Raw genomic sequence first — 25,254 nt, 5'->3', positions numbered from 1 at the left:
CTTTTCTCAATGTCCTTCTTTAGGTAGTCTCTGTTCAGCTTACCTCTCATGGATAGAGTGGGGAATAAAGTGAGCAGGTGGTAGCAGTATGGTTTCAACACATACGTTGTAGTGACGTTGGTTAGCTTGGCAAAAGTAGGTTGCAAAGGAAATTGTGTAAAAATTTTATACTGGCTCTCAGTAGTTGTATGTTGAAACCTGAATATGCTCAGCCCTTCAGTATTTTCTGATCTTTAAAAATTTTCTCAGGCTTCCCTGGTGGCGCAGTGGTTGAGAATCTGCCTGCCAATGCAGGGGACGCGGGTTTGAGCCCTGGTCTGGGAGGATCCCACATGCCGGGGAGCAACTGGGCCTGTGAGCCACAACTACTGAGCCTGCGCGTCTGGAGCCTGTGCTCCGCAACAGGAGAGGCCGCGATAGTGAGAGGCCCGCGCACCGCAATGAAGAGTGACCCCCGCTTGCCGCAACTAGAGAAAGCCCTCGCACAGAAATGTAGACCCAACACAGCTAAAATAAATAAATAAATAAATTTATAAAAAAAAAAAATTTTCTCTCTGGTTTGTTAGATGTGACACTTCTCCCTTTCCTTTTTTTTTTTTTTTAATAAACAGGATTATTTATTTATTTATTTTAAAAAATATTTATTTAATTTATTTATTTTCCTTATTTTTTTTTTTTTTGGCTGTGTCGGGTCTTAGTTGCCACACATGGGATCTTTATTGAGGCATGTGGGATCTTTTTTTCCTTATAGCCTGTGGTCTGCTTGGGTGTCTCTCTAGTTGTGGTGCACAGGCTTCTCTCTAGTTGTGGTGTGAGGGTTTTCTCTCTCTAGTTGTGGCGTGCAGGCTCCAGGGCGCGTGGGCTCTCTCGTTGAGGCGCGTGAGCTCAATAGTTGTGGCATGTGGGCTTAGTTGCCCCGCAGCATGTGGGATCTTAGTTCCCTGACTAGGGATTGAACCCGCAACCCCTGCATTGGAAGGCGGATTCTTTACCACTGGACCACCAGGGGAGTCTCCCCCACATCCTTTCCTGTATGGTGAAGTTGTGAATGAGGGTATGAAGTTGTGAGAGACTCATCTTATTCTCGTGTCCCTTTTGTGAATCACCCACTCGTCTTCCTGGTGGATGTCTGCACTCTGGCACGGATTCTGGGATTCAGTTTCCTTATTTGTGATGTTCAGCTTCTGGTCCCTGTGATTCACCTCAAGAGGAAATATCTGGAGCAGCGCCACAAGGCTGATTAGAAGAGGAAGGGGCAGAGGGAGAAAGATAGGAGGGGTATTGTTGTGAAAGGAAGAAGTTGTGATACAGGGCTATAGGTTGTAAATAAAATCACCAGAGCCTCTTCTCACTTGAGAACGAATGAGTTTGGGTAGTGGCCTAATGGCCTCATCTAAGAGTACATTGCGGTGTCAAGGGCTGGGGATTATTTTTAAGGGTAACACGCTAGACACTTTGAGTTCATGAGGCTGTATAAAGTTTAAGTTACTCTTAGTTTCTGTTACCTCAGTGTCCAGCTTCCCTCCCTATGGTCTCAGGGCTTTCTGGCAGTGAAGACATTTATCAGGTCAAAATTATAACTATAGTAGGTTTACTAAGCATCCCTCATACTTTCACATACATCACGTTATTCTCCCTGAAGCCCCCTCAAAACATTGGAGTCCAGTAAAAATTTCTTCTTCATCTTACAGATTACTCTAATGAGGAGAAAAATGGAGCATTTAAGACATTTTTAGCATCATGTGATTTTAGAGCCAAAAGGGACTGTAGAGTCTGACCCTATGTTATGGATGAGGGGCTGAGGTCCAGAGTGGAGAAAAGACTTACTGAAAGTCACTCAACCAGCTAGTGGTAGTACGGGTCCTGAAAAGCACAGATGTGACCCAGAGAATTCCCAGAATATAGATGCTCATGTATGATTTTTCTGAGGCATCAAGGAAGCTTCTTAACCCATTTTTGTGGCTAACCAAACACCAGTGGCTGATTGCCCCCATTTCCTCTATGTCCCTTGACTGTGGCTATGAGGTACAGACTGGCCTCCAGCGTGCCCCAGGATTATGTGTTTGCATTAGGTGGGTCAAAATTGAGGCTCAGCAACTAGCGATTACAGGGTGCGAGAGATCTTTGGCTGCAGATAGGGATTCAGTGGGAGACTTACTGGTTGGAGCCACAGCTAAAGTCAAATTTCAACACGACACACTTTAAGAAGGTATTTTAGGGTTGTGCTATGGAACTTGTGGTCTTCTGGTGTGGCCTGGGGAAATAAGTGTGCGTGGTACCATTGTGGTGGTTTTACTGCAGTTTAGCCTCTTGTAGTAAAATAGTGTTTGTTTCAGTTGCCTTTTTCTAATTTCTCTCTGCGTTCTTCTCAGTTCTGTCAGGCTCTTTTGCCCTAACTTCTCTCCATCTATCAGACTCTCAGAGCTGCTGTAGGTTTCGGGAGGAGGAATTGGAAAATGAGCTGTGACCTACAAGTCAATTTCCCCAGGTGGATAAAGTCCACTGTAAGCCACAGAGGGGCCTCCTCATTCCAGCAATCTGACCAGGCTGACGGGCTCGTAGTCTATGGGGGCAGGGGAGGAGGTGGGGGCCCGTATTTCTTGGGCTAGTGAGGGACTGCCTGAGTCTTTGCAGTCTAGGCAGAGGAGGCAGGAGGCACTGGGGTGGGCTAGTCGCCTGGGCTGGGGATGCCTGGGCAGATGTGGAAGCGGCTGGAAAGGTGGCACTGTACTTGGGTTGCTGGCGCTGCGCTGTTCCTAGGAGACGGAGGAGCAGCAAGCCTGTGGGGGAGGGGGAGCAAGTGGGTTGCTGCTTTTAGCAGCTGAAAGGGCTGCAGGGAGCTCTGGGTAAGACATTTTCTGCTGCTGCTGCTTCTGCGGTAGAAGCTGCCGCGAGTAAGAGGAAGGAGGATCAAGAGGGGAGGAGGCTTCATTTGCAGCCATGCTGAATCACTGTTGCTGATCAGATCTCCCGCTGGTTGGCTGGGAGAACCGAGAACAGGGCTAGGATCCTCCAGTGCATGCACAGCTCAGCGGCTGCCACCCTGGCTGGGCCTCACACAATGGACGGTGAAAGGTATGTTATGTATAAGTGCGTGCGTGCACGCACGCACGCGCGCGCGTCTGAGTGTGTGCGTGTGCGTGTGTGTGTGTGTGTGTGTGTGTTTGTGTGCGCTCGCGGTGCAGCCACCAGCTTTGCGTTGGCATTGGTTAGACAGGGTTGGAAGACCTGGTCACTGATGGATCCCAGCGGGCAGCAGAGTCAGAGCAGGGAAGCCCCTTTCCCCAGAGATCTGGCTTCCACAGAGGCAGGTCTGGGTTTGCTGGGCAGCGGAGCACCCTGAAAAAAGGGACTTGCTGGCTGGTGTTCGGGAATAGTTTCAGCATGGGCTGAATCAGGCTGTTTCAAGGAGGCGTTTCCCTTTCCTGGCTACTTTCCCGGGGTGGTTTTTCTTTGGTGGGGGGTTTTTTGATATCATAGCAGGGCTGGCCTGACATAGAGTGCTTGCATTTTCACTCTGAAGTGCTCAAGTCGTCAACACGCATGCCAAGCTGATGTCTTTCCTAACAGTGTGTGTGTGTGTGTGTGTGTGTGTGTACCTGTATACACACACAAGTTCAAGTAAGAAGGAGAGAAATCCATTCAGGTGACACTTGCTCTGAACTGACTTCCATTTGCATTGAAAAGTTTACAAATGATACTGGAAGTTATATTCTTTAGAGAAACTCTTGCTCCTTCCATCAGGGGTTTCTTTATGAAACAGAAGTTAACAGATGGGAATTTAAGTATTTCTGTTGAGCTGGATCTAACTAGCAAGGGATTGTTTCCCGGCAGGCACATGCATTTTAATAAATTTTAAGCTGTTATCTGAGGATCTGATTCTTTCATCCTGAAGGTGCTCAGTGTGGTGCAGGGGCGGGTCATTCCTCTGTGTGCTAAAACGTCCCCTCTTCATTCTGTGGGTCTGCGGCTGGTAGAGAACAAGGCTTGCCATTTTCCTTGAGGTGAGAAGACTGCAAGAGCGGTCAGGCCATGGCAGTGGACAGCTGAGGAGGGAGGGCTGCTGCTCTGAATTGCCAGTTCGATTCAGATGGTAACCAGCTGGTTAAATGATAACAGGTTCCACTAAGTCAACACTGTCTCGAGAGCACCTCAGTACACTTTCTTTTGCATGGATTGTCCCAAATCTTGCCCCATCTCATGGGGCAGAATGATGTCATTAAACATCTCTAGACCCCATTAGAACTGGCATGATTGTTTGGTGTCCTCTTGTCTGAAGAGGCCCCCAGGGATTGTATTTCTTGATGTGGCTCCCAGGAAGAGATCGGGACATTTTTGACTGAGAGTGGTGCTGGTACAGCCTCTCCTTGAGTGCCCTTTGCAACAGGAGCTTAGTGTTGGACTCTGTGTGGCCACTGGTCGACAGAGCATCTGAAAGCCTGCTTCCTTGGGACAGAGGTGCACAGTGTCCCCACCTTCTCTTACTGGTCTGGTAGCCAACAGAGGGCAGCAGTGATGTGAATGGAGGTTTAGAGATTCTAGATTTGCTTACATATTGGGGCTGAAAGGTCCATTTCAAACTAGCAGCAGCAGATCAAAGTACTGCTTCCCAAGCATTTTGGGGTACTTACTGTGTCCTCAGTTTTGTGTTCAGAAATGTAATGGGTCCTTGCCCCCAGGAGCTCTCTTGTTCTTCAACACTCTGGTGCCTCTCAACTGGGATGGCTGATGTCTTTGGCATTACAACACCTAGTTTTTACACATGTTCTTTTAGTTTTTCCTATCAAAGGCAGAGAAATCGAAACCTTGCAGCTTCCAGTGTTCACCAGGTCACCAAGCTCACTACCTTTTGTTCCCACTCCAAGACCAGCTTACCCTGCCAGGCATTCAAGTCTTGTGAAATTTGGCTCCAGTCTCCATTCCCACTGCTCACCCATACCGCTACCAAGAGATCTGTGGGTCTCTTTTGTGATCACCCATCCTGTACAGTACTCCATCCAGTCTCAGATCCTTAGCTTCCAGAGTTTGTTTTTGCCTGGAATGCCTTTTGCTTCCACTTTTCCAAAAGTTATTCATCTATCAAGGCTGTTTTAAAATTCCACTTTGTCTTGGAAACCTAAGCTTTTCTGGTTCTGGCAGATGTTCTTCCTAATTCCAATTCCATAGTTGGGTACTGAATAATAGGCCCACCCACAAGATGTTTTTGTGCGTTTGTTTCATATAAGTCCCCAAACTGGGAGGTAGGTCCTCAAGGGCAGGGATGCTGCCTGTATCTCTGAGTACTCCACATTAACTGCTGTGTGGCTGCACACACAGTAGGTGTTAGATAATTATTTGCTGATTAGCTGATAACTTTTGTGGGAAGCTCTGATAACTAAAAAGGAAGCTCATGAGAGAGGCGAATGAAACCTTTGGCCAATAGGTTCATCCTTGGATATCAGCCTTATTATCTCAGCACGGGTAATTGACCCCATGGAATGCTTTGAGGTGGGGGCAGAAGAGGGGGAAGTAGCCTTGTTTCACAAGTTCCCTGGGAAACTCAGGGCCAGAGAAGCTGAGTGACTGGCCTAGGATCACATGTCAGACCTCTGGGGACGGGAGGGATCCTGAGTCTGGTTCTTCCACACTTAACCCGCTGAAGCTTAATTGGAGCTGTTTTTAAGCATTAAAAATGTTCAGCCAAGAGATTTCTAATGAACAGTTTTCTTTCTTTGTCATGAGGGTACGAAAATCATGGGCTTTGGGGTAACGTAGAGCTTGCAGTAAATCTATTTCATAAACTGTATGACCTTGAGTGTGTCACATTTTTTCAGAATTACTTTTTCTTTTCAGTGTAGAGGGACAGTTTCCATATCTCATAGAGTTGTTGTGAAGATCAAAGGAGGCAATTTAGATAAAGCACCTAGTAAGTTTTTCAGGCACAGCGTGAGTACTCAGTAAATGGTAGTTGCTGTTATTGTTGGTGTTCATCTATTGCCCTGTTGTACTCCATGGTTTGTGCTTGGATAGTACCCAGGGCTAACTTTAGGGCCTTCCTATATTTATAATCCAAAGAAGATTTTGTGGGACTGTTCCCATGAGAAAATTAGATCTTATCAGGTCATCATCTCCCATCCACCTAAACTTGTCTCCTCACAGTAAGATACCACACAGGGTGTGGCACTTCATCTTGTAGGATTCACCAACACCTACCTTAGTCCTCCTTTTTATAGACACCCTGAGGCATCTGGATGCTTTAGTGGTTTGGAACCATGAACTGGATACTCCTTTGTTCAGGCCAAAATCTTAAGAAGAAACTGAATTTACACTCACCTTTGCAGTATCCCCTAAGCGCTCCAGCTCTCTACAGAACCTTCTGATGCCAAGTTTCCCATCTCCCTCTGTGAAGAATCATTGTGCCTTGATCAGTCAGAGGTAGATGACTTTGTCTTCTGTTTTGCATAGGAAAAGGGTCTCCAGCTCTCAGCCACTACAGTGATAAATTGTGTGTGTGTGTGTATAGAGCAGATAGACATTGAAAATGACAGTAGCTCTGGCTACTGGGACTTAATTTAAGTTCTGGAAATCAGCCTTGTGGTTGGATTACAATAAATTCCCAACTTATATGAGGTACCTAGAATGGTCAAATTCATAGAGGCAGAAAGTAGAATGGTGGTTGCCAGGGGCTGGGGAGAGAGAAAAATGGGGAGTTATTGCTTAATGGGCATGGAGTTTCAATTTGGGGAAATGAAAAAGTTCTGGAAATGCATGGTTGCACAGGAACATAAATGTACTTAAAGCCTCTGAATTACACTCTTGAAAATAGTTAAAATGGTAAATTTCAAGTTACATATATTTTACCACAGTTACAAAAATTTACAGGCAAAGTCTCTGGCATATCCACAAGAATTGCAGAGAACCACAACTTTTGGAAGAAGCATCACAAAAAGGGGAAGTTGGTTGTCCATTTTTCGTAAAATTGTGGTGGTTTTCTTCATCAGAAGCATCGGGATGCCCCTGATTGTGAGGGGCACTGCGCGCCCAGCAGTGTGCCGTGAACTTGTGTGAGCAGTCCTCAGGGGAGAACGGCTCGTCCTCATGGAGGAGAGCCTGCTCCTGGGACTGCAGGAACTTATCTTTCCATCCTTGATCAGGAACAGATAGAGCATATTTTTTGAAAGAACACGACATACACAGCCAATGCTCTCCAAATGCTGAGTTTTGCAATGCCAGGTGTGACACTGGCAAGACCTAGGGAAGAGCAAATGTTCAGTGTCCTAGCCTTTCTCTTTTCCTCTCAGCCCTCTCCCACCCCTAGGAGGCATGGGTGGAAACTTCTGTAGACATTTTTGGGCATCACTGCTGCCTGAAGCATATGTGCATTTCAACCATGATAAATGAAACCAAAGTTTCCATTTTGGAAATACCTTTTGGTGAAGCAAGGTTTTCAACTGCAAGAAAACAAAGTCAGTTGAAAGAAACCTCTTGATTTCCCCACGCCCAGATTTGGGATTTTAGGCTTCTGCTTCTTGCTACATTTTAGATTGTTAAGACACATCCAGACAAGAACATTTTTGGGTAAGTTTTCTAAAGCAAGTGTTTTATTTGATGAAATTTGCCATTGTAGAATGACCCAATTTTTTTCAAATTCTGGATAAACCCTAAAACTAGGTTAGACTTAAAAAAGCATTAATGCACTATGTAAAAAATAACTTGAACATGTTTTGTTCTTAGGTATTTTTTTCCCTATCAAATAAGTTCAATGGTTGTCAAGTTAGAAATCTGTAACTTTTTATAATTTAAAAGGATTTTCAGACTCTCGGCCCAACTTTCCTGGACTTTTCTTTTTAACTTGTGAAAGTCTATTGTAGCCTCTATCAAAACCACACACATGGAAGAGCTCAGCTCTCCTAGTCAAACCAAATAGAAGCTTAGCTTCCAAAATGCCACATAATGAGGCTGTGTTTTCTTTTAGCCTTTCTCTCTCCTTGTCTCATTCTATCTGTCCGAACTCAAGTGTTTCTCTTATGTTTTACATTTTTTATGCAGCCCGCTTAAGCGATTTTCCCCTTGGTTTTGAAGGAACCTATCGGTGAATTGGGCTCTTAGGAATGTGATTAGTAGCATACCTGTTCTTGAGCTTGTTTATGAAGGAGCACATTATAAGAATGGCAGCAGCTGCTGGCCAGCTTTGATGAATCATGACAGGCTTGTGTGGAAATTCTAAGTTCTGTATAATTAATAATATCAACTCCCGTACATAATGCAGTTCCCCACAATCAGTGGAGTGAAACAGTGCTATGGTCACAGGTCCTAGGGGATTCAGTCTGTTTCATTTAGCCTGGTTTGGCCATACCATGAAGAACCTCAGAGAGTGGATCATAAGGATTGAGCTCCCATTGGCCGATGGGCAGTGGACATTATCCCACGTCAGTGGACATTGCTATTAAGAGCATAGGCCCTGGAGTCAGACCTGGGGTTGAGTGTCAGTTCTCTACTTATTAGTTATGTGGGACTTTTGGACAAGTTTTATCTCAGTGCCTTGGGAGATAATACCTCATAGGGTTGTTCTGAAGATAAAATGAGATAGTAGAGGTAAAGTAAGCTTTCAGTAAATGTTAACTGTTACTGTTACCCAGGAGCTGTAGCTTACTGATACGTATCTTCCCTGTGTCCATGTGTCCTGTTGCAGGGAATCAGCTGATGCTGTGAACTGAGGTGGCACTGTGAAAGTGTAGGAGAATATGGAGCTCTATAGCAGCCTGTGTGTAGGGGGTGTTTTTTGATGACAGGACTGTACCATCACACCCTGAATCCTGCAGCCTGGGTATCTTCAAGTGCCAGGTCCTTCCTTCATCCAGATGCAGAAATCTAAATTTGGTCATTTTGTCCTTGAAGTTTAGGATTGAGAAATATGCTAGATCTGCAGTTTGCCCAGAGCCTGGTAGGTTCCGAAATCCTCTCTTGTCAGTTTCCTTTGCTGCCCAGACTTGGAGAAGTGGAGTCATGCTGATGAACTCATCATGACTGAGGTACAGCAGTCAGAGTGTCACTTTATTAATTTGCGATGAAAAGTATTACTGGCACGATGTTCCTGAGGGCCTGCTACCACTTTCTTGCTTCCTGAAGGAGAACCGTGGGGGAGGCCAACTTGATCAAGAGGCTCCACTGCGAGCTGGGGACTGAGTTAGGGCATTTGAGTGTTTATAGGTTTCAAGTTCCACAACAGGGATCTGACCTGAGGCTGAACCAAATGATTGTCCGATGATTAAATCATATCTTTCATAGATAGTGTTGGATGAGCTGGACCAAGGGCTTTCTCAGTCCGATTCTTTTTTTTCGATTTCCCTTTCTAAAGGACACTTTTGTTGAGGGATTTTAATGCATTCGGCATAGTCTTAACTCCGACTCAGAGTTGTGTTGCCCTCTTCAGGTGACTTTGACTCTCCTTATTCTGTCTCATCTATAGCCTGACTATAATGTGCTTGGGCTCTGTGTGTGTGGCCCATGCTGCCTGAACTTTATTTGCATCTCTTGAAGACTTGTAGTGGGGATGCAGTCCTTAACCCTCAGCAGCGTTTCTTAGACTCCCATTTCCTCTCCTCCCCATTCTCTCACACCCTGGATGCTCTGGAGCTCCTCGTTTGGCACATCCCCCAAACACTTCTGCACAACTGGATGCTCAGAGGTTTTTATGTCTCCTGCTTTGCTGACATGCCTTCGACTGTCTTTTCCTTTCCATTTTTTGCCTGGATTTTACTTAGTGATGCAAAGAGCCTAAGAACTGACACAGTAAGCAGCAACCCTTCTTGCTTTCTTCCTTCTACTCTAGTTGAGTCTGGCTTTCTCTTCTCCGCCCGCCTCCACATCCTCCTGATACTGTATCACCAATGCAGAGGACTAGACTGGCTAAGAATGCCCCTCCCCTCCCCCCAGCACCTCCTATGGGGAGGAGGGTGGGGGAAGTTGAGAGGGATAAAGCTATAATTATTTTAATGAGGGGATGTGAGGAAAGATGGAATAATTGACGGGTATACCTCATTTACTTATCCATCCATTCAGTTACTCAGTAATCATTTATTGAGCACATGCCATGTGCCAGAGGCTAAGACTATAGAGGGAAATAAGATACCATCCTGGTTCTCATGGAGCTCAAAATCTAGGGTGGGCAGTGGTGTGCAAGAGCCAGCATTCACCCACTTGCCGGAGCTCCTTGTTAAATTTTTAAGAACTTTGTGAGTCAGTTATTAAATACAGCCCTTATTAAAAATTAAATTATGTAACTTACTAATAAATTACATTAAAAACAAGTGTAGTAAAGACTCATCACTTTCTAATTATTTTGCTAATATCTATGCCCTTTAGATTATGTCTATTATACTTGTGTAGTGGAAGTACTATGTGGTGGTATAATGCACATCTCTTCCCAGCTCCATGTGTTCAGTGAGATCCCATTGGTGGCTTGAAATCTGCCATGGTGGAGCTATCTACACCAAGGAAATTGGCAAATGTTACAAATCAGGGCTCCCTTCTTTGTAACCAGCTGTTACACATTTACCAGCACACACTCTGCGGGGGAGAGAAGAAGTAAGAGGAGTAAGAGGACACAGAGAAGTAAGAGGTAACTACAATATAATACAGAGGGAAGCACAGAGTACTGTGGGAACACAGAAGAGGGCAAGTTAGTCCAGGGTAGTGGAGGATGATAGAGAAGACCTTCAGCAAGAAGTCTGAAGCGCTGGTGGGAATGAGCTAGACATAGGGGACAGTGGGTGGGGATAGGGCAAAAGAGCCTGGTTTATTAAGGCAATTGTGAGTATTTTAGTACCTCAGTAACAAGAAGTCTTCAGGACAATGATGAGATTATGCAGGGCCAGGCTGGGTCTCTGACACTTATTCTGGATGCAGTGAGGAACCAGTGAGAGGTTTCACACAGAACATGCCATGCGCACAATGACATTCTGTAAAGATCATTCTGGAGTCTGTGAGGAAGTTACCATAGTAACCCAGGTGAGAGATCATGATGGCCTGGACTGAAGTTGTGGTAGCAGTGATCGTGAGAAGGGAATGGGGTGGAGAGATATTAAAGGACCTAGGACCGATGGGACTTGTGGTTATATGCGAAGTGAGAGAGAGAGAGGGAGGGAAGAAGATATCAAGGATGATATCCCAGTTTCTGCCTTGGATAGGCGAGTGGGTAGTTGGTTATACCTCTGGGATCGAGAATATAGATAGAAGAGTAGGCTTGAGGGAGGGTGGGGAGCATGAGTTGAGTATAAGTTACTGTGAATAATCTAAGTAGGGGAGTCAATTCAGACACTGGATACATGGCTCTGGACTTTAGAGGAGAGGGGAGGGTGGGAGAAAAGGCTGTGGGAGGTGGCGTGCCATGAAGAGGGCCTGATGTTTAGAGTTTATGTATTTTTATGTATAACTTTTATAATTAATAGTCTGTGTGTATTGATTTGTAGTTTAACTCTGAAGACCAGCTCTACTTTCATTTTTTTAAATTGTTGGGTTGGGGGCAGTGGTTGGGGCAGACCATCCCTTTCTGCTGTGCTGTCTACCACTGTGGGGACAGTGAGAGGTCTTCAGATTAGAGTTCATTGATGAGAACGATGTAATGAAGACCTGCTGTGGCCATGGCCCTATGCTGGGAAGGCTAGGCTGTATGAGAGTCCTTGGACGCACAGTCCTTGCTCACCAGGAATGTCGAATCTAGCATGAGGGGGCTGGGTGGCTAAATATGTGCTATGAAAAGGTACTCAAACACAGGTCAGTATTCTATGTGCCAACTGAGTTACAGGCCAGAAATACTACAGTGGTTTAGGGAAGGCAGAGATCACTTAGGACTGAAGTATTCAAAGGGCTTCACAGAGGAGGCAAAACTTAACTCACTGGACCATTCTGGAAGTCTGGAAAGTGCAAAGTCCAACACAACAAGGGAGAGCAAGCTTCCCAGTTACTAGTCACAGTGGAGGCTCTTGTCAGTGCTTCCAAAATGGCTCTATTTGGTCTACATCTCTTCCATGTATGTAAAATAGAACTAATAATTTCTGTCCCCTGGGCTTTTATGAGCGCTAATCTTACTAGTTCTCTGTCAGAAACCTTCAGTTGTTCCTGATCAGTACCAGATTATATTTTCTCTTCCTGTCTTTTAAGTGTCTCTACAGTTTGAAGACAACATTTATAATGAATATTTGTGCAGTGTTTTACAGTTTCTAAATTTACTCCAGGAATGCAAGTATAGTGTAGTATTAGAAAATATATGTCATATACCACATTAAAAGATTAAGGGGAAAAATCTGTATGATCATCTCATTAGATTCACAAAAACATTTGATAAAAATCAGTTTAACTTTATGATTAAAAAATAAAACACAAGGGAGTTTTCTTAATTTGATAAAGGCCATCTGCAGAAATCCTAAAATTAACACACAGTGACGAAACACTACAAACATCTTTTTTAAAAGCAGGAAGATGACAAGAATATTCATTAGCACACTTTATGTTCAACATTCTGTGATATATGACTAAAGGTGGCATAACAGGTGAGTGGGAAAAAGAAGAAGTATTCAATAAATGGAACTTACAAGAAAAAATTAGATCCGTATTTAATATAGTGACATAAAAATCAACATCAGATAAAATAAGGGCTTAAATATCAAAAGCAAAAATGTTAAACTTTTAGTATAAAATAGAAATTTATATCCGTCTGGCATGGAGTAGGGAAGGACACTAACTACAAAAGAAATTATACTTGTGGAATTTTTAATATGAAGTTTTTTATCTTTACTGGGTTCTCCCCTTCCTTGATAACATTCTATGTTTTGAGATTTTCTTCACCTTTTTAAACACATGATTCTAATCATCTGTCTTGATATTTATCATACTGTGCTCAGCTAACTTCTTTGCACCCAGAATGCAGGCAGTCCCCAAGTTCAGAGGTCTGTAGCTTACATTTTCATGCTGAACTGAAAGTGGGAAGGAAGCCAGGAGAGGCATCTATCCTGGTCAGACAAGCTGTGGGTCTGGCATGCTGGTTATATTGGAATGTTCCAATGGTTACCAATCCCAGTGTGAAATCGAGAGAGACTCTCAGGTCCCCAGAACTTCTTCTTAACCATAGCAACGCCTATGTTGAGCCAATTTGCAAGGCTAGGTGGTAGCATAAACAGAGGCCCACTAGGGGAAGGCAAAGGAAGCTACTCTCAGTGTCTTAGAGTTGGAGTGAACTGTGGGTCCCCAAATCTACACAAGTGGAGAAGGTTCTGTTTTTCTACTATCAAAGCAGAGCTTAACCTGGTCCAAACAGACATAACTCCAATGTCCTGGACTTGACTTGGAGTTGAATAGTTTTATCAGTTTGGGGAGAAGGTCCTTTCCTTACTCATTTTTTGGGTTCTTCTTTCCCACCCCACCATCGAGTTGAGACTTGTTGCTCAGGAGTGATTGGGCATCTAGCTGGCATCCCATAGGAATCTGAGTGTTTTGTCTTTGGTATAGAGGGCTTTGAGATTATGGGCGGCTCTTGCTAGTCACAACCTGCTCATTTAGCCCACATAGGTAGTCTTTTTATAACCATTACAATCCCTTGTCGTTCTATGGGATTATGGTTTTGCCAAAGCTTTCACTCTTGTGCTGCTGTTCTCCATGCTGTAGCCAATGTGGTCCTTCTAAAGCACAAATGTGTTCACCTACTTCCTGCTCCACTTCTTTGCTTAAAACTCTGATGGCTTCTCATTGTTTTAGAATGAAATCCAAACTCCTTAGCTTTGTTTATGACACTTAAAAGACTGCTCAGTCTTCTAGCCTTTTCTCTTGATACTCTCCTTTAGTTTTACTGAACTTCCAGTGCTTTGAACATACTTGACTCCTTTTCTCTGGGTCTTTGTTCATATTGTTTCCTCTGCTGTTTCCCATCTTCCTTTTTACCTGGCTAATTTCTGCTCTTCCTTAAGACTTCTGTTTTTCCTCAGCTTCTAGCAAGTTTTTCCTCAACCTGCCAGCACTGGGATAGTTGCCTATCCTTTGTGCTTCTGAGAAATGTTTACTTGGCTTTCTCTGTCACTGAACTCTAAGCTTTGTGAAAGCAAGGTCTGTGGTTTCCTTATTGTTGTGTTTCTCTGGAATTTAAATACAGTGCTTGGCACATAGTAAACTCCTTTAAATGTTTGTTGAATGAACCAACATCCCTGTGAAGTGAGTGGTATAGTGCTTAATCTCCCCTCACCCCCTACCCTTTTAGGGATGGAGAGATGGAGGATAAGGACCTCCCACAAAGTTACACCTGTTCTTGATGGAAGAAGCTGAGCTCGGATCTGAGGGGTGCATTTTCTGAGGGGTGCATTTTGCACTGGAAGATCCTGAAGAAATTCCTGACCCAGTGATTTCCTTCCCTGCTGGGTCTGTGGTGAAGAGAACAGGCTGACAGAGATGCCCCTGGTGGGTGGGCAAATGCATGGGTTTGTGGCAGTTGGATGAACGAGTTTACCAACATGTGATCCTCTCTTTCCCTTCCCACTCCCTTCCTGTTCACAGCATCAAGCTGAGCTCCCAGCCCCCAGTACAGGCTGGGGATGACGAAAAGAACCAGAGGACGATCACTGTCAACCCTGCCCACATGGGGAAGGCGTTCAAGGTTATGAATGAACTGCGGAGGTACTTTTCCTATTTTGCTCATGCCCTTTTGGAAGGAACTTGCTGGGTGAGCGTCATCAGGGACTGAGAACAAAGGTCAGAACACCACCAACCAGTGAAGTCTGACTCTTCCTCACCCACACTCGTCAGTTGGCTTTCCCTTTCAAACTCTGATAGAGACAGAATGGCTTCCTCAAATCTCTCTCTTTCCTTTGTATTTATTTAACACCTATTGTTTCAGTGCTTAATCACTGGGGACAAAAATCCATTATGGTTACAGCAGTTCTGTTCATAAACTTGATTTCCAACTGAACCAGCTGCATGAAGGCCAGTAATAGAATGATTGCAACACCTACACACAATTGCAGATTAAAGATTGTGGGTGCCAGGCATTTTCTTTGGGCCTCCCTCTCTCATGCTTTGGTCTGAACTTTTGTCTTTGTCAAGACAACCACATGAATGGAAGAATACCTAGCTTCTAAAATGCAGTTTAACTCTATAAAGAAAGAAATGAAATGCAGAAGCACTCATCCTCACTGAGCTAAACAGTGAGGGGTGCGCAGGCTATTTGTAAGGTCAACGTGCATGTTTGCTGAGCTTTGTTGAGAGACAGGTTCAGGGCACTGAACGTGTTTTTCTGTACGAAGGCTGTGCATACAATCTCTTCTTTATCAGAGAGCTCAGAAGCTTCCTTCGCTCATGGCATTATTTGTTATCTTTTTTATTGAAATACAGTTGATTTACAATGTTGTGATAGTTTCAGGTGTACAGCAAAGTGATTCAGTTATATATATATATTCTTTTTCAGATTCTTTTCCATTATAGATTATTACAAGATATTGAATATAGTTCCATGTGCTATACAGTAAATCTTGTTTATCTGTTTTATATATAGTAGTGTGTATCTGTTAATCCCAAACTCCTAATTTGTCTCTCCCCCACCCTTTGCTCTTTGGTAAACATAAGTTTGTTTTCTATGTCTGTGAGTCTATTTCTCGTTTGTAAATAAGTTCATGTGGATCACTAGTTTAGATTCCACATATAAGTGGTATCATGTGATATTTAGCTTTCTCTGTCTGACTTACTTCACTTAGTATGATAATCTCTAGGTCCATCCATGTTGCTGCAAATGGCATTATTTCATTATTTTTTATGGTTGAGTAGTATTCCATTTATATATATATATATGTAAAAAATGATGGTGTATATATATCTATCTATATCTATATCATATATATATATATATATATATATATATTTATGGTATATATATACCATATCTTCTTTACCCCTTCATCTGTCAATGGACATTTAGGTTGCTTCCATATCTTGGCTATTGTAAATAGTGCTGCTGTGAACATTGGGGTGCATGTATCTTTTTGAACTAGAGTTTTCATCTTTTCCAGATATATGCCCAGGAGTGGGATTGCTGGATCATATGGTAGCTCTATTTCTATTTTTTTAAGGAAATTTCATACTGTTCTCCATAGTGGCTGTACCAAGTTACATTCCCACCAACAGTGTAGGAGGGTTCCCTTTTCTCCATACCCTCTCCAGCATTTATTATTTGTAGATTTTTTGATGATGGCCATTCCGACTGGTGTGAGGTGATGCCTCATTATAGTTTTGATTTGCATTTCTCTAAAAATTAGTGATATTGAGCATCTTTTCATGTTTCTGTTGTGCCCATGCCATTATTTACCGCATATTTCATCCTATTGTGAGTTGTAACTGTTTATACCCTCTTTGTAGTTCACGTGTTCCCTGAGGGCAGGGGCAACTTCTGAATCATTTTAATCTCTAGCGCCTCGTACTTCATAGGAGCTTTGAGTTAGCCACCAAAGATGCCCAGACATACTGGCTAGGCTCTGGGATGCGTGGGTGAGGGTGCAAGGTAAAAAATGATGATAAGTCAATGAAAATGGTCTTTCTACAGTACAAATAGGTGTTATGAAGGAAAACTGCATCAGGTGCCTGCCAGGTGGTAGGTATACAATAATTGTTAGTTTCTTAAAGGGTGTCTTGAAAGCAAGCATGTCAAACCGCAACTTTGGAGAACACTTCCTAAAGGGGAAGATGCTTGAGCTAAATTCTGAAGAACAAGTAAGAGTTAGAGAAATGAAAAGTGGTAAGGTTAGGGGGAAGTCTTCCAGCCAGAGAAAATGGCATGAGCAAAAGCACATATAGCTGAAGATGTGTTTTTTGGGTAGGGGCTTAAACTACTTGTAAACAAAAATTCTATATTCATTTACTCATTTCTCCTTTCTGCAAGGCCTAGTCTTTGGCATTAAAAACCAAGTTAAATTAGATTTGTCTTAGGCCCTACTGATCAAAATTTTTAAAATTTATTTATTTTATTTTTGGCTGCGTTGGGCCTTCATTGCTGTGCATGGGCTTTCTCTAGTTGCGGCAAGCGGGGGCTGCTCTTCGTTGTGGTGCACGGGCTTCTCCTTGCGGTGGCTTCTCTTGTTGCGGAGCACGGGCTCTAGAGCGCAGGCTCAGTAGTTGTGGTGCACGGGCTTTGTTGCTCTGTGACATGTGGGATCTTCCCGGACCAGGGCTTGAACCCATGTCCCCTGCATTGGCAGGCGGATTCTTAACCACTGCGCCACCAGGGAAGCCCTACTGATCAATTTTTATTAGGCTTCCTGCCAGAATTCCTAGAAGCTCCATCCATAGTTGTTTTAGGCAGTGGGCAGTGCTAACGTTCAATCCTAATTCTCTTTTGTCACTAAAGAGTTTGTGTTGTGTTCCCTAGACACTGTTGAAGTTCCTCATTTAGTTCCCTTGAGTATGGCTTGTGTCCTTTGTCTGATTTAAGACTTCAGGTCTCCAAATAAACAACCTAACTTTACACCTCGAGGAATTAGAAAAAGAAGTTCAATCTAAGCTCAAATTTAGCAGAAGGAAAGAAATAATAAAGATTAGATAAAATGAAATAGAGACTAGAAAGACAATAGGAAAAAAATCAATGAAACTAAGAGCTGTTTCTTTGAAAAGATAAACAAAATTGACAAATCTTTAGCTAAGCTAACCAAGATAAAAAGAGAGAGGACTCACAATTATAAATGAAAGAGGAGACGTTACAACTGTTATCACAGAAATACAAATCATTACAAGAGGCCACTATGAAGAATTATATACCAACAAATTGGATAACCTAGAAGAAATGGATAAATTCCTTGAAGCATATAAACTATGAAGGCTGAATCAAGAAGTAGAAAATCTGAACAAACCAGTAATGGTTAAGGAGATTGAATTGGTAATCAAAAATCTCTCAACAAAGAAAAGCATGACCAGATGGTTTCACTGGTGAATTCTACCAAACTTTCAAAGAATAATTAACACTAGTCCTTCTCATACTCTTCCCAAAACTTGAGGAGGAGAGAATACTCCCAAACTCATTACCAGCATTACCCTGATACCAAAGCCAGCTAAGAAAACTGTAGGCCAATATCCCTGATAAATATTGATGCAAAAATTCTCAACAAAATTCTAGCAAACAGTATATGTATGATCTGGTAAAATATGATCTGATAAAAGGGTCATATACCATGATCAAGTGAGATTTATCTCTGGGATGCAAGGGTGGTTCAAGATAATGAAATCAATAAATGTGATACACCACATTCATAGAATGAAGGATAAAAATCATAAGATCCTTTCAATAGATGCAGAAAAGCTGTTTGACAAAATTCAACATCCTTTCATAATAAAAGACTCCCAACAAATTGGGTATAGAAGGATCATACCTCAACATGTTAAAAGCCCTGTATGACAAACCCACAGCTAACATCATAATGGTGAAAGTTTGAAAGCTTTTTCTCTGAGGTCAGGAAAAAGAAAAGGGTGCCCACTTTCACCCTTCTTTTTGAACATAGTACTGGAAGTTCTAGCCAGAGCAGTTAGGCAAGAAAAAGAAATAAAAGGCATCCAAATTAGAAAGAAGAAGTAAAATCATCTCTGTTTGCAGATAACATGATCCTATATATAAAAAACCCTAAAAAACTCCACCAAAAAACTGTTAGAACTTAAAAACAAATTTGATAAATTGCAGGATACAAAATCAATATACAAAAGTCAGTTTCATTTCTATACAATAACAAACTATCTGAAAAGCAAATAAAACAATCTCATTTACAATAGTGTCAAAGCAATAAAATATTAGGAATAAATTTAACCAAGAAGGTGAAAGATCTGTACACTGAAAACCATAAGACATTGATGAAAGAGATTGAAGAAGAGACACAGATAAATGGAAAGATATCCCGTACTCGTGGATTGAGAGAATTAATATTGTTAAAATGTCCATACTCTCCAAAGCCATCTATAGATTCAGTTCAATCCTATCAAAATTCCAATGGCATTTTCCACAGAAATAGAAAAAACAATCCTAAAATTTGTATGGAACCACAAAAGACCCTAAATAGCCAAAGCAATCTTGTAAAAGAAGAGCAAAGTTTGGAGACATCACACTCTCTGATTTCAAACTACAGTTGGCCCTTGAACAACATGGGTTTGAACTACAAGGGTCCACTTACCTGGATTTTTGTCATTGACTGCTCTTGTACTACACTATCTGTGGTTGGTTGAATCCTGGATGTGGAATTGTGAATATGGAAAAGTTATACGTGGATTTTCGACTGCATGGGGAAGGAGGAGTTTGCTCCCCTAACCCCCATGTTGTTCAGGGGTCAACTGTATATGACAAAACTATGGTAATCAGAACAGTATGGTATAGACATATAGACCAGTGGAACAGAATTGAGATCCCAGAAATAAACCCACATGTATATGGTCAACTACTATTTACAGAGGAACCAAGAATACTTAATGGGGAAAAGATAGTCTTTCATCAAATGGTGTTAGGATAACTGGACATCCACATGTGAAAGAATGACATTGGACTCCTATCTTACACCACTCACAAAAATTAACTCAAAATGGATTAAAGACCTAAATGTTAAGACCTGAAACCATAAAACTCCTGGAAGAAAACAGGGGAAAAAAAGAAACAAGTGGGACTTCATCAAACTGAAAAGCTCCTTCACAGCAAAGGAAATCATCAACAAAATGAAAAGGCAACCTATGAAAGGGAGAAAATACTGGCAAACCATAAATCTTATGAAGGGTTAATATCCAAAACACATAAGGAATGCTTAGAACTCAGTAGAAAAAAATGATTAAAAATGGGCAAAGGACCTGAATAAACATTTTTGCAAAGAAGATACCCAAATGGCCAACAGGTGCATGGAAAGGGGATCAACATCACTAATCATCAGGGAAATTCAAATCAAAATCACAATGAGGTATCACCTCACACCTGTTAGAATGGCTATTATCAAACAAACAAACAAAAACAGACAAACAAATAAAAGCACACAAGAGATAACAAGTGCTTGTGAGGCCGTGGAGAAAAGGGAACCCTTGTGCGCTATTGGTAGGAATGTAAATTGGTACAGCCACTATGGAAAACAATATGGAGGTTCCTCAAAAAATTAAAAATTGATCTGTGGGCTTCCCTGGTGGTGCAGTGGTTAAGAATCTGCCTGCCACTGCAAGGGACATGGGTTTGATCCCTGGTCCGGGAAGATCCCACATGCTGCGGAGCAACTGAACCCATGCACCACAACTACTGAGCCTGCACTCTAGAGCCCGTGAGCCACAACTACCGAAGCCCGTGTGCCACAACTACTGAAGCCTGTGCGCCTAGAGCCCGTGCTCCGCAACAAGAGAAGCCACTGCAGTGAGAAGCCTGCACACCGCAACAAAGAGTAGCCCCCGCTCTAAGCAACTAGAGAAAACCCACATGCAGCAGCGAAGACCCAATGCAGCCAAAAATTAAATAAATGAAAAAAAAATTGATCTGCTATACAATGTAGCAATCACACTTCTGGGCATATATCTGAAGGAAATGAAATCACTATCTCGAAGAGATATTTGCACTCCCATGTTCATTGCAGCATTATTCACAGTAGCCAAGACATGAACACAGCCTAAGTGTTGGTCAGTGGATGAATGGATAAAGAAGATGTGGTATATATACACAATGGAATATTATTCAGCCATAAAAAAGAGGAAATCCTGTCATTTGCAACAACATGGATGAACCTCGAGGGCACTGTATTCAGTGAAGTAAGTCAGACAGAGAAAGACAAAGACTGTATGATCTCATTTATATGTGAAATCTAAAAAAGCCAAACTCACAGAAAGAGAATAGGTTAGTGGTTGTCAGGGACTGGGGGTTGTGGGAAATGGGAGATGTTGGTCAGAGGGTACAAACCTCCAGTTTTAAGAGGAATAAGTTCTGGGGATCTAATGTACAATGTGGTGACTATAGTTAGCAGTACTGTATTGCATACTTGAAAGTTGCTAAGAAAGTAGATCTTAAGTGTTCTCACCACAAAAAATAAATGGTAACTATGTGAGATGATAGATGTATTACCTTATTGTGGTAATTATTTCACAATATATATCAAATCATCACATTATATGCTTTAAACTTACACAATGTTATATGTCAATTATAGCTCAATAAAACTGGGGGAAAAAGACTGCCTGGTTTAGCCAACTGTACTAACTGCTTAAAGGTAGAGCTCAGGAAATAGATATGCACACAGAATTCCCCCAACCCTCACTTTATATTATTAGCATTTTTTCTTTTTCTTAAATATCTAAAAAAAATCCCGTAATGTCTGTTCCTTCTTTTGCAAGTTACCACATTTTTGCATCTTTCCTCAAAAGCATCAACTTGGATTTAACCTCCTCCAACAGTCCTGCTGCTTCTCTTTTGTATAAGTCAGCGTTTGCCAAGGCTGTTCTGAGGAACATTTCCTCAAGATGCTCTGTGGGGAAAAAAGAGATCTGTAACAAAATGAGTTTGAAAAATGCTATATAAAACTGCTATACCCACCCCCCGAGATTCATAATATATTTAGGCATATTAAAATCTCTGAGAAGTCATACAATAAACTTGTCTAACTGAGGGTTTCCCACATGGTTTTGAATCCTCTTCGGTTGTTGTTGTTTTGTGTAGACCGAGTGTTCTGTGAAACTTATTTTGGAAAACACTGGTCCTTTGCTGAAATTTAAGTGAATAATCTTTGTATGAGTCAGGGTTTTTCAGAGAAACAGAACCAATAATATATCTATTTATATATCTATTATTATTATATTATTTATATATATGTATTGCTTCTGTTTCTCTGGAAAACCAGATATATAGACACAGATATGTAAGAGGAGATTTATTATAGGAGTTAACTCACATGATTGTGGAGGACGAGAATTGCCACAATCTGCTGTCTACAAGCTGGAGAACCAGGAAAGCCAGTGGTATAATTCAGTCCAAATTTGAAGGCCTGAGAAACAAGAGCCAGTGGAGTATGTCTTGCGGTCCAAAGGCCCAAGAACCAAGAGCTTCGGTGTCTGAGGGCAGGAGAAGATGGCCAGTACAGCTCAAGAAGAGAAAGAGAGAATTCACCCTTCCTCCACCTTTTTGTTCTATTCAAGCCCTCTGTGGATTGGATGATGCCCACCTACATTGGTGAAAGATCTTCTTTTCTCAGTCTACCAGTTCAAAGGCTAATCTCTTCTAGAGAAACCTTTGCAGACACACCCACAAATAATATTTTATCAGCTATCATCTGGGCATCACTTAGCCTGGTTAAGTTGACATATAATATTAAGCGTCACAGTCTTGTTCTTCCTCTTTTTGATTTTTTCAAATGGACCACAATCTGTTTATGTTTTGGTTGGGAAAATTTTAGTTCAGGTTTAGGCATGGATTTCCCTTTCGTTTTTCTTTTAATTTAAACCCTTGAAATTTTTCTTTAAAAATTTGTAAATTTTGTAAATTTTTTGTAAAAAGAATATATTATAGAACATTTAAAAAATACAGGTGAGCAAAAAGTCAGAGTGCTAACCATTGTTAACCCTTAGGAGATCTTTTTTTTCTTTAAAATATATGTCTCAACCAGATTTTTTTTCCTATGGGTGATTTTTATTTTTGTTTTATTTTTATTTTTTTAAAAAATATTTTAATTTTATTGGAGTACAGTTGATTTACAATGCTGTGTTAGTTTCAGGTGTACAGCAAAGTGATTCAGTTATACATATACATATATTCATTCTTTTTTAGATTCTTTTCTCATATAGGTTATCACAGAATATTAGGTAGAGTACCCTGTGCTATATACAGTAGGTCCTTGTTTATCTGTCTTATATATAGTAGTGTACGTGTTCAACCAGATTTTTATTCTTAACATTATGTTGAACAAATTTTTTATGTTACTGTTCTACAACTTCATTTTAAGTGGATGAATGATATTCTATTTTTGTTCTTTTTAAAACAGTTCCCTGTTGTTGGATGTCTAGGTTTTCCAATCCCTCAAATAAATAACACCTGCAGTGGTTATGTGTGGAGCAGTATAACACAGTGGTCACAAGCATAGACTCTGGAACCAGGCAGCCTGGTTTCAAATCTTGGCTCCAGTGCTGACTAGCTGTGAACCTGGGCAAGTTCATTAATATCCCCAACCTCACTTTTGTCAACCATAAAATGAGGCTAATAATAGTTCCAGTCTTGCTGGCTTGTTAAGAGGATTAATAAGTTAAGTGCTTAGAACAGTGACAGCACATATATTACTGTTGTTAAGTACTTGTGCATATTTACAATTATTTCTATAGAATTAATTCCTAGAAGTAGAATTGCTAATTTAAACAGCATGTTGCATAATAATAATAACAGTAGCTATTCCTTAGATATTTTATGAGTCCTTGGACATAGTGAACATTCTGTGTTAGCTGTCATTATGATGGTGATTTTTTTAGAAAGATGTCTTTATTTATTTATTTAATTTATCTTTGGCTGCGTCGGGTCTTAGTTGCGGCACGCGGGATCTTTTGTTGCGGTTGTGGTGCGCGGGCTTCCCTCTAGTTGTGGTGTGCAGGTTTTCTCTTCTCTAGTTGTGGCGTGCAGGCTCCAGGGCACCTGGGCTCTGTAGTTTGTGGCACGTGGGCTCTAGTTGAGGCGCGCGAGCTCAGTAGTTGTGACACGCAGGCCTAGTTGCCCCGTGGCATGTGGGATCCTAGTTCCCCGACCAGGGATCGACCCCACGTCCCCTGCATAGCAAGGCGGATTCTTTACCACTGGACCACCAGGGAGGTCCCCTGATGGTGATTTTTTGCTTCAGGAATATGGCAGTAGGTGAGACAAAGTCTTGCCCTCAATCTTGCTTGCGTTCTAGTGGTGTTCAAAGACTATATCAAATTCTAAGGTATTTAAATGGCTAACTTAAAAAACTAGAGTGGAATGGGAGAGGCAGGGAGAGAAAGGGGGCCTGAATAGACACTTTATTGATTTGGGTGAGTTTAATGGGAACTGGAGAGAGGCATACTTTGTTTTGATGAAGGCCAGGGTGAAACACCTTGCCATTCAGGACTCAGGCTAATGAAATGTTACCTGATATTCCAGGGACCTAGGGTTATTTCTTGCATTATTTTCACATTCCCCTCCCTCAATTTTAAGCTATTTTAGTTCAAGCACACATGTTCTTTGCAATTTATGAATCACACAATTCACGTGTTTCCTATTCTTTATACTTGCATTGTAAAAAATGGGCTGCTGACATGGTAACCAACCAGCTTTCCTCCTTTTGTACTTCCTCGCTCTGCTCTGGTCAGACCAACAGCTGCTTCTGGGCAGTAGAGCCCTAATGGCTCTTTGTCTCCTGACTTACCAGCCAACCAGCAAGTGGGCACGTGGTCCTTGTTGGAATAGCACCCCCTCATCAGGCCTGAAAAGGAGCGACAATCTTCTATCTTATCTTTACAGTTTGAATCTCTCATTTCTCCACTGCAAAAAGTTCTCTGCTTCATCTTTTTTTCTTAGATTGTTTTCCAGTATGGCTTTATTACTAGTAACGAGCCATTTTAGCACACTGCTTTTTGTTTTTCTTTTCTTTTCTTTTTTTAGCCTTTAAAATTTTTATTCCTTCTTGCTTTTAGTATAACTTTTTAAAACTCAAGCATAGTTGATTTACAATATTGTGTTAGTTTCAAGTGTACAGCATACTGATACATTTTTTTCAGATTATATTCCAGTATAGATTATTACAGGATATTGAGTATAATTTCCTGTGCTGTACAGTAAATCTTTGTTGCTTATCTCTTTTCTGTATAGTAGTTTATATCTTTTAATACCATACTCCTAATTTGCCCCTCCCCCCTCCCCTTTGGTAACCATAAATTTGATTTCTATGTCTGTGAGTCTGTTTCTGTTTTGTATATACATTCATTTGTATTATTTTTTAGATTTCATATGTAAGTGATATAGTATTTGTCTTTCTCTGTCTGACTTATTTCACTAAGCGTAGTATTCTCTAGGTCCATCCATGTTGCTGCAAATGGAGATTTCTCATTCTTTTTTATTGCTGGGTAATATTCCATTGTGTGTGTGTGTGTGTGTGTGTGTGTGTGTGTGTGTGTATCACATCTTCTTAAGCCAATCATCTGGACACTTGGGTTGCTTCCATGTCTTGGCTATTGTGAATACTGCTGCTATGAACATTGGGGTGCATATATCTTTTTGATTTAGAATTTTCATTTTTTGCAGATGTATATGCTGTTTTTCTT

The 25,254-nt window shown here is 41.6% G+C and overlaps 1 protein-coding gene across 5 annotated transcripts in view; it reads left to right on the top strand.

Annotated features, from left to right (window-relative positions):
* Nucleotides 1–623: 623 nt before the first annotated feature.
* KLHL3 (kelch like family member 3) overlaps nucleotides 624–25,254 on the top strand; it is a 116,917-nt gene continuing 92,286 nt past the window's right edge. For 2 of the 5 annotated variants that reach the window (XM_082379656.1, XM_082379657.1), the window contains exons 1-2: nucleotides 625–3,075; nucleotides 14,521–14,640. In XM_082379656.1, coding sequence (XP_082235782.1) covers nucleotides 3,020–3,075; nucleotides 14,521–14,640 — 176 coding nt within the window. In that variant the 5' untranslated portion in view covers nucleotides 625–3,019. Of the gene's footprint in view, nucleotides 3,076–14,520; nucleotides 14,641–14,683; nucleotides 14,716–18,061; nucleotides 24,454–25,254 lie in introns of those variants that run through there. The other 3 variants (XM_082379655.1, XM_082379659.1, XM_082379658.1) reach the window with 3 other exon arrangements.

The sequence above is a fragment of the Balaenoptera borealis genome, assembly GCF_965194805.1.
Source record: "Balaenoptera borealis genome assembly, chromosome: 2".
Lineage (NCBI taxonomy): Eukaryota > Metazoa > Chordata > Mammalia > Artiodactyla > Balaenopteridae > Balaenoptera > Balaenoptera borealis.
Note: the sequence above shows the minus strand (reverse complement) of the source record. Positions and strands in the feature narration are given on the sequence as shown.